Source organism: Pelodiscus sinensis, chromosome 3, assembly GCF_049634645.1.
Source record: "Pelodiscus sinensis isolate JC-2024 chromosome 3, ASM4963464v1, whole genome shotgun sequence".
Taxonomy (NCBI): domain Eukaryota; kingdom Metazoa; phylum Chordata; order Testudines; family Trionychidae; genus Pelodiscus; species Pelodiscus sinensis.
The window spans coordinates 150,653,144-150,668,007 of NC_134713.1; the positions used below are offsets into that span (position 1 = coordinate 150,653,144).

General features: G+C 40.1%; 1 protein-coding gene across 10 annotated transcripts in view; it reads right to left on the minus strand.

Moving 5' to 3' along the window:
* The window catches only part of ESRRG (estrogen related receptor gamma), a 537,949-nt gene that overhangs the window by 158,863 nt on the left and 364,222 nt on the right, over positions 1 to 14,864 (minus strand). For all 10 annotated transcript variants that reach the window (XM_075925198.1, XM_014580750.3, XM_014580752.3 and 7 more), the window contains one exon: positions 10,358 to 10,773. In XM_075925198.1, coding sequence (XP_075781313.1) covers positions 10,358 to 10,773 — 416 coding nt within the window. The remainder of the gene's footprint in view (positions 1 to 10,357; positions 10,774 to 14,864) is intronic.

The window sequence follows — 14,864 nt, forward strand, 5'->3', positions numbered from 1 at the left end:
GGATGGTACTTGGTCCTGCCATGAGAGCAGGGGACTGTACTTGATGACCTCTCAAGGTCCCTTCCAGTTCTATGAGATAGGTATATCTCCATATTAAAAAATACTAATTTTTTAAAAAAAATCATTGGATTCCTTCTTCAAGACAGTCTCTCCTGGGCTGGCTGCCATTTTCAAAACTTGCCCACACTTTTCTGTGAACTCTAATACAGGAAAGCCCTTGAAGAGAGCAGCTACTCATGATTACAACAAAGATTTGGCAGAGGCTGACTGGGAATCAATGATCAGAGAAAGGCAGAGAGAGGAATCTAAGTCACAGGATCGTGGCTATGAGGATGTGGATTAGACTATGGTTCTTTGACACCATGGTGATGAGCAAAGTATAAAGATCTGAGCAGAACAGAAAACTTTTAGAGAATCTGAGGAAAGAAGGGCACTTGAAAAGTACCAAGTTGACACAGAACAAGGCAAGGGAAGAAGCCTTCAACTGGGTTAGAAAATTAATCAGAATTGTTAACACCTTAACAAATCTGAACTGGGGAACCAAATGATATTGGAAGACAGGAGAGATTCCAGAAGACTGGGAAAGGGCAAATATTGTGCCCATCTATAAAAAGGGGAATAAGAACAACCCAGGAAACTACAGACCGGTCAGTTTAACGTCTGTCCCAGGGAAGATAATGGAGCAGGTAATTAAGGAAATCCTATGCAAACACTTGGAAGGTAATAAAGTGATAGGGAATAGCCAGCATGGGTTTGTGAAGAACAAGTCATGCCAAACTAATCTGATAGGTTTCTTTGATAGGATAATGAGCCTTGTGGCTAAGGGAGAAGCGGTGGATGTCATATACCTAGACTTTAGTAAGGCATTTGATACGGTCTCGCATGATATTCTTATTGATAAACTAGGCAAATATAACTTAGATAGGGCCACGATAAGGTGGGTGCATAATTGGCTGGATAACCGTAATCAGAGAGTTGTTGTTAACGGTGCTAAATCCTGCTGGAAAGGGATAACAAGTGGAGTTCCGCAAGGGTCTGTTTTGGGACCAGTACTGTTCAATATCGTCATCAATGATGTGGATATTGGGATAGAGAGTACGCTTATTAAGTTTGCAGATGATACCAAACTGGGTGGGGTTGCAACTTCTTTGGAGGATAGGGACATAATTCAAAATGACCTTAGCAAGTTAGAGAAATGGTCAGAGGTAAACAGGATGAAGTTTAATAAAGAGAAATGCAAAGTGCTCCACTTAGGAAGGAACAATCAGTTCCATACATACAAGATGGGACGCGACTGTCTAGGAAGGAGCATGGCGGAAAGGGATCTAGGGGTCATAGTGGACCACAAGTTGAATATGAGTCAACAGTGTGATGCTGTTGCAAAAAAAGCAAATATGATTCTAGGTTGTATCAACAGGAGTGTTGTATGCAAAACTCGTGAAGTCATTCTGACGCTCTACTCTGCACTAGTTAGGCCTCAGCTGGAATACTGTGTCCAGTGCTGGGCGCCACATTTCAAGAAAGATGTGGAGAAATTGGAAAGAGTACAGAGAAGAGCGACAAGAATGATTAAAGGTCTAGAGAACATGACTTATGAAGCCAGGCTTCATGAACTGGGCTTGTTTAGTTTGGAAAAAAGAAGATTAAGGGGGGACATGATAGCGGTTTTCAAATATCTAAAAGGGTGTCACAAAGAGGAAGGAGAAAATTTGTTCCTCTTGGTTTCTGAGGACAGGACAAGGAGTAATGGGCTTAAAGTGCAGCAAGGGAGGTTTAGATTGGACATTAGGAAAAAATTCCTAACTGTCAGGGTGGTCAAATATTGGAATAAATTGCCAAGGGAGGTGGTGGAATCTCCCTCTCTGGAGATATTTAAGAATAGGTTAGATAGACATCTGTCAGGGATGGTGTAGACGGAGCTTGGTCCTGCCTTGAGGGCAGGGGGCTGGACTCGATGACCTCTCGAGGTCCCTTCCAGTCCTATTATCCTATGATTCTATGATTCTATGATTTGTTCAGAGATTAAGGTCTGAATTCTTCAAAACCTGGTCTTTGCTCATGTACATCAAACTGGAAATCAAAAGGGACTACTTGAATGCGTAAAAATTACTCAGAGGAGTAAGGTTTTAAAAGATTAAACCCAAGTATAGGTTAAACTCAATTTGACAAATTCATAAGGGGTCCTCAAACAGGCTTCTAATTGTGCACTTCTAATGTTGTACTTAGAGTTCTAAATTCTGTCATGTCTCATCTGTAGCTGATTAAGCCAGCAAATGAAGTGACCACTTTTTTTCACCCGTTGACCACAGGAACAAAATTGGGCATGCACAATTAGATATTTTTATAATTTTTGCTTTAAAGGTCTTCAATTTTAAAGTCTCTACAACAATTTAAATACAATAGTAGATTTCCCTTGCTGTTAAAACAAAAATGTAGATGATTTTGAAAACATCTCTCCTCAACCTCAAAATGTTTAGCAAAAAATTCCAGCCTATTCATTGTGACACTCAATAATTTCTGCTTTAGGAATCAGAAGAATTTAAAAAATATTCAAAACCTGTTAAATTTTTTGTAGCATAAGTAATAAAAAACTACATGCAGATTTAGACAACAATATATTGTTCGGTATTGTTGTATTATATGAAATGATGGTTTCAACTGTCTAATTTACAGTAAACAAGTATCCAGTATCAAAAAGACCACCTGTGATGGATAAGAGGTATGCTGGCCAGCACACAGCTATCAAAGACCATTTGTTTTCTGTGGGTTTCTTTCTTTCTTTCTTTCTTAAACTCAGGTAGCTAAGGGTGTTGGCAGGGAGCCAGAAGAACAAATGGGATACAGTGCTGAAATTTAAATGGTAAATAAATACCTGCTGCTGTTTCTCTTTGTTTTCCTAAGGCCAGGAACTGTGAAAAGCAGGATTGTTTAAATCCAGGCAGGACTACCATGCCTACAATGTATACAGGGCATGGAAATGGACTGGACCTTCAAGTGGATAGTGAGTAATAGGAAAAAATATACATTTAGTCGCCATCAGGTTATTTTCCTTGTTTGGCGTTTAGTTAACTTCTCTGTGAAAGTCAAATGCACTTTCCTCCTCCACTCACCAAATTTAAGCTACAGCCCAAAAAGACTGTTTCTTTGTGTTTTGATCTGTTCATTTCTCAGTTGTTCTGTAACACCTATCAACCGAGTATGCTTTATCAAGTATATCTTTTTATGCTGTTATTAAAATCACCTTTAAGGCAATGATTTAATTATTGTGTCCTGGAAGGTAACAAGAGGTCTGTGTGTGTGCCTACCTAGCCTGAAAGGTCAGCTATCAGAGACCATTTGTTTTCTGCAGGTTTTCCCTCCTCCCCCTCCCTCTCTCTCCCCTTCTTCCTGCCCTCTCCCCCCCTCCCCCCCCCCGCAAAAGAGCTTGAGGTGTCCCTTGGGAAGAATTTCAAGTGTGTCTTCCTGGTATTCAGGGTTTTACTTAATTCACCTGATGATGGAAGCCTATCTCCCAGTGCCAGTGAATCTGTGACTTTGGGGAGTTTTTGTCAGCAGAACCTATAGAGGCAAGGTCATTTTAAGGTCTCTTGTGGGCCCCCACTTTCTGCACTCGGAGTGCCACCACCACAATTGGCACTATGTGACTGATACTTCCTAGATGTGCCAAGTGTTGTTGATTCCCACTGGCGTCAAATTATCTCTCTTTAGTGGGCCATGAGTGCACTGACTCCATCTCAAGAGATGTTCTGTATCTTACTGAATCATCTCTTCCTTGGCAATCATAGCATAGACATCTAAGGAGCACAGAAACTTGAAGTTTCATTAAACTGAATAAATGAAGGGCCAGATTTTCAGCCTTCAGATAGGTGCATAGGTCTAGGGCTTGGACCTCTGAGGATGATAGTTTTTTCTCAAAGCTAGTGATGTTCCATCTAGGTCAGTGCTGAGGTATATCGATAGGGCAGTGTGGAGAAGCTTTCACTGCTCCTGCCTTGTTGTTTTTCCATGGATGCACAGAGCCCTTTAGCCTCCAGGACTGTCAATCTGGCAATTTTCGCCAGCAATAAAAATTATTTTTAAGAAATTATAAAATGATTTTTTAAAATAATGTGCTGGTTAAGACCTTGCGTACCTCGTTTCAAACTATACTACATTTTCCAGATGAGTGAAACAACTTCAAAAATTCAAGTTCATAATACAAATGTAGAATTAGCCCTAATTATAAGGCACCTGTGGCTGCCACTATACTTAAAATTATCAATATATCTCTTCCTTTTCTAGTGTTTCTTCTGGGTTTTAAATAGCACACAGAACCAGTCCTCATTCACATTTTCATCTAAGCTAAATGCAGCATATAATTTACAATGCCGTAAAGGAAGCAGGGATAGTAAAAATGATAGAACCAGCACTATACTCTTAAAATTGTCTCTGGTTCCCGGATTTTAGCATGCTTATACTTTATTGTCTCATCTTGTTTTGCTGCCACAGATGCACATTTACATGATGATGGGATGAAAAGATGTATAGGAAGGGAATTAAAAATACTTTCTCAATAGTTTGCTTGGTTAATGGGTACAGAGAAATGATGGTAGGAAAAAAAGGGAATTTATAACTGCTTTCTTAAAATATTCTTTAAAAAAATGCTGATGCAAATACTTTTACTTATATAAGGAAGGTGAATGAATTAATCAGGTAATGGTGCATTCAGGTAACAGGGAAAGGTTCACTGGAGGGCTGCCATTTTTGCACTAAAGCCAAAAGCAATGGACTACTGCATCAGTGATGCTCAAAAGTAAGCACCAAGACTCCTCGCTCTCACCTCTACTTTCATAATCCTGATTAAGATATTGGAAAACAATGAAGTCTTGTTTAATTTGTTTTCATTTCCTCAAGAAAATGTTATGTGGATGTTACAAATGGAGTCAGCTGAGCAATGTGTAAATTAACCTTTGGAAGTCACTTTGGTCATGTGCACCAAGGAACTAACTTTATGTCGCACATTTCAAATGTCACCATATCTGAATTTATATAAGTAGCTGTATCTTTCCTGATTACCATGCTGATTACAATTAATTTTTTTATTGTATAGTATTCAGAGATTTGCAGATCAAATTGGCTCAGCAATATGTAAACACAGCACTCAAAAGAGGGTTGAAAAACCTGATTATTAACCAAGTAAAAACAAGTTTGAATAACTGAAGAGGTCAACCCAAGGTGTCTAGCTTGTAGTTTGAACAAGGTTGGACACATACGTTCGGAACTACACTACTACAGAACTGTGAATACCAAAGAATTTTCAACACCAATGTGAAAAGAGAGCAGTGTCAGACCAGTTCCCAATGGGAAAGCATCCACAAGGCAATGAGAACAATCAGGTTGGTATGCTACTTAGCTGCCTTACCTAAGATGGACAAGGACAGAACTTACCTGGGCTCATAAGTTGAGGCTCATAAATGAAAGTGTGGGGAAAACACAGTAGGGCCTCTCAGTAGCTATTCTTTACCTATCAATGCATAAAGAGAAGACTACAGTCTCCAGCGCTGTCCATCCAACACTTTTAATGAAAAAGACATTTTAAAAACACCCTGGAATCTGGAAAAATGACAACTGAAACTCCAAAATATTTACACTTTTGTTGCAAGCATTTTCCCTTTGCTCAATAATTAATGTTACACCACCAATCTTGCCACCAGGCTGTTGTCTGAGCAGCTGCGTGTTTTCTTGTTGCATTTTTATACTAAGTTGAAGACGACAGTCACTTGGGAGGAGCGGGAGTTAATTTAGGGGAAAAAATAAAATATTTGAACCTTTCAAAACTCATGGACCCCATCCAGTTTCCACAGAGGCCAACAGGACCTTTGTGCATGTATCTTAATAAAAGAGTCACCCAAAGGATGTCCTGACAGCTGTATATTAGTAAATGTAATTATGTGTGTAAAATCTAAGTCAGAAAATTTAAATGTAATGTCCCTATAACAAAGAATAATTTGGCAACACTGGCACATGCAGTAATTTCCATTCACATTTTTGTCTTCTGTAATGGGTTGTTAATATCTCTGTTAAACCCCTTTACAAAATATATGGGTCATGCAACATTCTAAGAGGCCCGGCACAAGGCCTGTGCACCTACCTGTAGGATGTAAATGGAACCCTTTATTTATTTTAATGAAAGGTCATTTTCAAGATATTACCGAATGTATTAAGAACTGTGGAGAGACCTTAAAAATCAATGGACTAGTCTAGCACTTGCTATTTTCTAGTGTCCCTGATGGTAAGCCAATTTGGTTGTGGATTTGGCTGCATCTACGCATTTCTGTGAGACATTTGCAGTCACCCCTCGTGTAAATTATTCAAGCAGCAACCTAAGAGCAACAAATCTGTAAGTGCTCCATTGAGCAGACAGATCATCGAGTTCTCCCTTCATTTGTGATGTCAGAAGGGGTGGGGGAGGCAGAACTGCATTTAATTGTATTCAAATCTCACAGTGCACCTTCAGTTGTGGATTTGCAATCACATAGGGTATGTCTACACTACCACCCTAGTTCGAACTAGGGTGGTAGTATAGACATACCCATAGTTATTTATTTTAAAATATTTCCAGACAGAGTTACTATCTCTCATTCAGAAATGCATTTTTTCTCCAATATCCAGCTGGTTTTGGATTATCTGCCTGAAAAACTAAAAAAAAGGATTCAGGATAGATTCCCTCTCCCCCCCAACTCCTCCCCATCTTATAAAGCAAGACTAATTGCTGTTTCCTCAAATTTAAGTACAAAATTACCTAAATTACCTCAGGCTGAGAACGAATGTGGGAAGTTTCAAACTGAAAACAAAATTTTGAGCAAACTGTTGTTGTCTCAAAAAAGGGACTGTCACTTTTCTTACTAGTGAAATCCTCCTTTAACAATGCATACGAGGGTGACAAGCACTGGTTTGTGGCTGATGCAGCACCAGGAAAGGCAATGGAAAATGGGAAATGGACCAGGCTGTAAGTGAGCAGAATGCTCACCTTCAACCTGACTTCATCAAGCTCAACTGTGCTTCCGCCAAATCAATGGGAGTTTTGCCAGTGATGTCTATGGGGAGCAGCATTGGGCTGTGCAGCCTGAGCTAATTTAATAGTTTATGAATGATAACTTGGAAAGGTTTGATAAGTCAAACATGGTCTTTTTCCATTGAAATTTATGATTAATTTCCCAACAGAATTGAAATATTAACATTTGAAAGGACCAATTCTTTTATTTGAGATAAGCAATTTTTATGTACGCAGTCATAGGAGTTGGTTACTCAATCACCCCAGTTCTCTATTCTATATTTATGTTCCTCTTTGTGAATGTCTATATTCTTATTTATGCTTATTCAATTATCAAGTAATTTTTAAACAAAGAAGGAGGTAAAGTGTGAAATGAAACACAAACTGAAATTATACATTGAGAAATTGCCTTTAGGACTATTAGGAACAAATTCTGACCTTTTTAATCAAAAGACAGCCAAAGAAATCAAGGGGGCCTTTCATATATGTTCAAAGGCAGAATTTCCCCCTAGAATAAGAAAAAGTACCTTTTTTTCTTAGTTAATTTAGTTCATCTATAATGTCCAAGGGATTTGACCCACTGAAGTACTCAAGTTCTATTATCTTGAATGGGATTTGGAAGCATTCTCGTAATTTTGTTAGCTGGGACCTTTTATTCAGTAACTTGAAAAAAGGAGCCGCCTAGTCATTATTAAGGTGGCATCTTTCTAGCCTTCCTTTGAATTCCTTTATTATTACTATTCCATTCAATGCTTTTATTTACAACATAGCATTTTTTGTCTCTAAATTATTGTGCAGTGATACTTACTGATGCAGCTAGTACTATATACTTACCGTAAGCTTTTGCACAGGTGCCAGTTATAACCTGAGCTAGGTGGACAAGTCCAGAGAGCTAATCTAGAGAATGACATCCATGACTTATGCTTCAGGACCCAGAAACTTACTTTCTTTGATGTGGTATTAAAATGAAGGCTATCATCAATGCCAAAGTCAGGATTTAACTTTTTACTGAGTTAAACATTTTAGTGGCATTTTTTATTAATGAAGGTAAATCTAAAATAATTGTTTATCTGTTTCGTAGGATAGTTATTGCATGGTAATCAACTAGCAGTCTTTTATTAAAACCTGTGTTAGTTGAACCTTAATAGCTACATAATAACTGCTCCTACATTGTATAAACTGTTAAGTTTTGCTGATAACATTCTTGAAGGTCAAAGGAAATTATTTATCTCAAAAGGCTTGATTACTATGAAGCCGAGGCCTGAGGTCAGCATGGACTTTCTGCATGTGCAATTACCATAACTGTGCACTCAAACTGGTTATTTAATGTTCAAATGGCTCTAATCATGTGCATCTTAACTATGCAAACAAAATGGCTGCAAAGTTTGGGCTGTTTATGTCTCAACTTTTTAAAAGTCAGACCCATGAAAACTGCAATTCAGTGTTTCTCTTTGGAATTTGTACTGAACAGTGGATATTTCGTTAACATACAATGACTATCTTCTACTAATATAGGCCCCAATGCAGTTAGCACTTAAGTATATGTTAACTTTATAAGCATATGCTTAAAGTTCCATTGACTTGAATTGAACTTTAAATATGTTTAAGGGCTTTGCTGAATGAGAGAGATATTTACTGAAGGTATCGAAGGTTGAACAAGTATGCAATAATATATGTATTTACTCAGGATGTTAAACTTCCAGAGATATATTCTTAACCATTGCCTGGTATCTAGCTAGATAACAGGAATGCAATGTCTTGTTATGGGTCCAAGCCAGCACTCCTGATCCAAGAAAAAGTTACAGCTGATTCTAGTGTTAAAATGTCTTGTGGATTTCAACAGTAATTTTTCCTGAGAGACAAATGTTGCAGATCCACATGAGCATTTTTTGCTCACAAGCAGGCACTTGAGAGACAAGTGGAAGCCACCACTCAGCCTCATCAGGGAACAAGCATCTCGCATTGCTCTGCAAAAGACACCGGACCTCCAGAAGCAGCTTCAGAAGCAGCAGCAGGAGAGCTTGTGTGTTTGTAGCAATGCAAAGTATTTGGGTGGGGGGGCAGCAGGCAAGAAAGGAATTAAAAACAGATAAACAAAATGGGGGGATTCTCACAGCACCTAGAGGGCTCAAGAACCATCCTCTGGGAATAGTTAAATCAAAACAATAGTCATTATTTGTCCCCCAATTTTAATTTAAATAATTACATACTTGAGCCAAAATTTTCAAATGCTGGTTGGGTATTTAAATCCAAATTTAAGCCCTTCAGTAAAAATGACCTTATTTTTCAAGATACTGAGCTCCTGCCCCATTTCCAATTGCCTTCCCTGAGCATTTCAGGTATTCAGCACGTCTGATACTCACACATCTTTTATTAAGGTGACTAAATATGGGATTTAGGTGCCTAATTTTAGGCACCCAAGCTTGACCTTAATTTAATGTGACACTAAGTTCCTGTTTAATAACTACAGACTAGGCATGGCTTCACATTCTTTAAACAAAGCACCTGCAATTCTGCTTGGGCTGACAATATCTAAAGGAGGGCAAAAGGTTATTTGGATTCCAATGGTTCCACAGATAGAACAATGGACATGCAAATTTCCATTCACACTAACTCACGCCAGAATATGTAAAGGCTTTGTAATGAGCATCAGGAATAGGTTAATTATATGGGCTAGGCGGCAGAGACCAGAGCCTGCTAATTTGCTTCATTTAGGTTGTAACCTGACAGATACTTGGTGAATCTGGTTAAGACTGCTGTAGTATCTTAAAGGTGAAAGGCCAGTAATTCACCCACTGAAGCCCACAAAATACTACCACATTATATGTGGTTCTGTCTTTAAATGGATTAGAGTTTAAAACAAAATCAACTGGATTTCTCTAACAATGCTAGTGCCGCAGTGCTACAGCACAGAGCAAGATGTGCCACACTATGCTTATGCACCACAAGGGTGTGTTGAAGGAGGCCCACTTAAGAGGTAACCATGGCAACCTTCAGAAAACAACCAGTTTTCTTAACAGCAATTATTTATCAGTGTCCATGGGGATCTCTTATGGAAAAATAAAAACTGAAGATGCCTAGGGTGCCAAATAGCTTTGCCTTTACTGCCTGACAGTAAAAAGAGAAATGACTCTGGGCCCAGAGTTACAGTCCTTACTCAGACAAAACTCCCACTGAAGAAGGAAGAATTTTGCATGAGTAAAATCTGTATGACCAGATCCTGAAAACAGAAAGAAACAATTTATGGGAGGGAGAAGGAACAGGAGTTACAGAGGGTTGTAAAGTTTTAGTTTGGACGAGAGGAAAGTGGTGAAAAACACTAACCTTGAATTGTCCTCTTGAAGAAAGCTTTGCAGGCCTCGCAAGAGGCCACCCCATAGTGGTACCCTGATGCAATGTCACCACACACCAAACACAGTCTTTTGGGCATTGAGTTCAGCATATATTCACACTTGGTCTGGGAATCTTCAGCAATGGTGCTGGAGCAGTCATCATACCGTTTCCTGACAGGCCCATTGCCCCCCAGCCCTGCAGCGGAAGGATAGAGGGGTGGTGAGTCCAGCCCATTCTGATGTCCATTCATGGTTGAACTGTAGCTCCCGCTGGCGTCTGAAGAGCCACCAGGGCTGTGATGGTTAATGCTGTCCGTCAAAGAGGCGGGGCTTGATGGTTCCGTCTTGATATATGACGAACAGCTGGAATCAATGTGTCGATCTTTGCTTGACATTCTGCAGAGAAGCCTGCATTATGGAAGAGGGAGTGGGGGGAGGGGAAGAGAGAGAGAGAAGAATATGTGTATTAAAGACAGTGCTCTAAGATTGCTCTGAAAGGGCTAGGGACTGCACATCATTCATTCGTTAGTCAATACCTCTTGTTCTACATGAAGGTAATCAGCATAAGGGCATGACAGAGTTTTATCAAAGCTTGAGACAGGCAGTAAACAAAAACTTTAAAGAGACCAAATCCTCTCTCCTCTCCCCTCCCCCTTTTCTTTCTGCTAGGCTACATGTCGATTTCAAACCAACTCTCTAAATTTTGAACTTGTCATCCAGTGAGTCAGGAATTCATAAACCCATTTGATTATGAGAATTTATTTCATTTGCCCCTCCTTCCAATGCTTTTTTTCCTTGCATAAATTCCACTATCAACAGGATCAAACATTCTGCATTTGAACTGATGAATGCTGTGCCTAGTAATTATTGTTTGTCAGCACTTTTCAATAAAGCATAACTGCATCATCTATTGATCTGACCAAGGAATTGAAGAATAAATCTCCCAATTACTCTTATTTTTAAAATTTCTTTATTAGGTACAGCTATTTAGTAATGGAGTAACCTCATCTCAGGATTCTAACAAATAATTAAGGTTAGACACTAGTTTCAAAAAATCTAAGTGGAATGATTCATCATCTCTGGCTGCAATTACTTTTTAGCCATTATCCTCAGACTAACCAGTAATAACTATGCCAGTACCCCATATATCTACAGTTCTATAGGAGCTGACATTTTACTTTCTGGGTTTAAAAAAAGGAGGAGGAAATGGATAAAAGTTTTATCTTTCAAAGGATTCTTGATTGCCTTATTTCTTAATTCTTGTCTTCAGAATTGAGTACGTTAAGTAAAGCAACAAGACTTTTGATCTGGCATATTAGTTCTCTGCTAAACAAAAAAGTCTCTACCTTTTCTTTCACATATATAAGACCATAAGAACAGCAATACAGGGTCAGACCACGGGTCCATCTAGCCCAGTATCCTGTCTGATGACAGTGGCCAATACCAAATGCTTCAGAGGGAGGGAACACAACAAGTAATCATCAGGTGATCCCACTACTGTCATCCATTTCTAGACAAACAAGCTAGGGACACCATTCCTACCCATCCTGGATAATAGCCATTGATGGACCTCCATGAATCTATCTAGCTCTTTTTTGAACCCTATTAAAGTCCTAGTCTTCACAACATCCTCTGGCAAGGAGTTTCACAGGTTGACTGTGCGCTGAGTGAAGACAAACTTCCTTTTGTTTTTTTTAAACCTGCTGCCTATTAGTTTCATTTGGTTCTCTCTCATTCTTTTATTTTGGGAATAAGTAAACAACTTTTCCTTATTCACTTTTTCCACATCCGTCATGATTTTATAGATCTCTAGCATGTTCCACCTTAGTCTCCTCTTTTCTAAACTGAAAAGTCTACGTCTTTTTAATCTTTCTTCATATGGGACTCGTTCCAAACCCCTTATCATTCTGTGAAGGCACAGAAAGAAACCACGCGACGCATAGCAAGAGAGGCAAACATGGTAGGAGACTGGACTGGCTTACAGGGGAAATCCTTGGTGAACTTAAGCACAAAAATGAAGCTTACAAAGAGTGGAAACTTGGACAAATGACCAGGGAGGAGTTTAAAGTTATAGCTCGAGAATGCCAGGGGGTTATCAGGAAGGCGAAAGCGCAAATGGAATTGCGACTGGCTAAGGATGTGAAGGATGACAAGAAAGGTTTCTACAGGCATGTTAACAAGAAGAAGGTGATCAGAGAGGGTGTGCGGCCCCTAATGGATGAAGGAGGTAACCTAGTGACAGATGATGTGGGGAAAGCTGAAGTACTCAATGCTTTCTTTGCCTCTGTATTCACGGACAAGATCGGCTCCTGGACTTCTGCGCCAAGTGACGCAAGATGGGATGAAGATGGACAGCCCGTGGTGGGTAAAGAACAGGTTAGGAACTATTTAGAAAAGCTAAACGTACATAAATCCATGGGTCCAGACTTAGTGCATCCGAGGGTACTGAGGGAGTTGGCAAATGTCATTGTGGAGCCTTTGGCTATTATCTTTGAAAAGTCGTGGAGATGGGGAGAAATCCCGGATGACTGGAAAAAGGCAAATGCAGTGCCCATCTTCAAAAAAGGGAAGAAGGATGATCCAGGGAACTAGGCCGGTCAGTCTTACCTCGGTTCCTGGAAAAATCATGGAAGGGATCCTTAAGGAATCCATATTGAGGCACTTGGATGAGAGGAAAGTGATTAGGAATAGTCAGCATGGATTCACAAAGGGCAAGTCGTGCCTGACCAATCTGATTAGCTTCTATGATGAGGTAACTGGCTCGGTGGACATGGGGAAGTCAGTGGATGTTATATACCTTGACTTTAGCAAGGCTTTTGATACGGTCTCCCACAATATTCTTGCCAGCAAGTTAAGGGATTGTGGATTGGATAAATGGACGGTAAGATGGATAGAAAGATGGCTAGAAGGCCGGGCTCAGCGAGTAGTGATCAATGGCTCGATGTCAGGATGGCGGTCGGTTTCTAGCGGAGTGCCCCAAGATTCTAGGACCGGTTTTGTTCAATATCTTTATTAATGATCTGGATGAGGGGATGGGTTGCACCCTCAGCAAGTTTGCGGATGACACTAAGCTGGGGGGGGGGGAGGTAGATACGCTTAAGGGCAGAGATAGGGTACAGAATGACTTAGACAAATTGGAGAATTGGGCCACAAGAAATCTGATGAGGTTCAACAAGGACAAGTGTATAGTCCTGCACTTGGGACAGAAGAATCCCAAGCATAGTTACAAGCTGGGGACCAACCAGTTAAGTAGTAGTTCTGCAGAAAAGGACCTGGGCGTTACAGTGGATGAGAAGCTAGATATGAGTCAACAGTGTGCCCTTGTAGCCAAGAAGGCTAATGGCATATTAGGTTGCATTAAGAGGAGCATTGCCAGCAGATCCAGAGATGTCATCATTCCCCTTTATTCGGCTTTGGTGAGGCCGCATCTGGTGTATTGTGTCTAGTTCTGGGCCCCCCACTACAAAAAGGATGTGGACGCATTGGAGAGGGTCCAGCGGAGGGCAACCAAAATGATTAGGGGGCTGGAGCATATGACTTATGAGGAGAGGCTGAGGGAGTTGGGTCTGTTTAGTCTGCAGAAGCAAAGAGTGAGGGGAGATTTGATAGCAGCCTTCAACTTCCTGAAGGGAGGTTCCAAAGAGGATGGAGAGAGGCTGTTTTCAGTAGTGACAGATGGCAGAACAAGGAGCAATGGTCTCAAGTTGTGGTGGGAGAGGTCCAGGATGGATATTAGGAAAAACTATTTCACTAGGAGGGTTTGAAGCACTGGAATGGTTACCTAAGGAAGTAGTGGAGTCTCCATCCCTAGAGGTGTTTAAGTCTCGGCTTGACAAAGCCCTGGCCGGGTTGATTTAGTTGGAATTGGTCTTGCCTAGAGCAGGGGGCTGGACTTCATGACCTTCTGAGGTCTCTTCCAGTTCTATGATTCTATGATTTTATGATCATTTTTGTTGCCCTTTTCTGAACCTTTTCCAGTGCCAGTGTATCTTTTTTGAGATGAGGTGACCACATCTGTACACAGTATTCAATATGTGAGCATGCCATGGTTTTATATGGAGACCATAAGATATTCTCTGTCTTATTCTCTATCCCTTTTTTAATGATTCCTATCATTCTATTTGCTTTTTTGACTGACGTTGCACACTGAGTGGACGCTTTCAGAGAACTATCCACAATGACTCCAAGATCTCTCTTTTGAGTAGTTGTAGCTAAATTAGTCCCCATTGTATTGTAGGTTTATAAAGCTTACTGTCCTTTTTTGGCAGGCGTTTGGAGGGCAGAATAATCATCAGCTGGGCTATGATCAGATGTTATCTTCTTGAACTAAAGTTGTGATTACAAAGGCTATGTCTACACAGCAGCATTATAAATAACATAGTCCCTGTCTACACAACAAGTAGTTATTTCGACATACTGTCAAAATAATGTCGAGCTGGAGGACACCTTACTTCAACTCCTGTAACCCTCATTTTACAAGGAGTAAGGGAAGTCAGAAG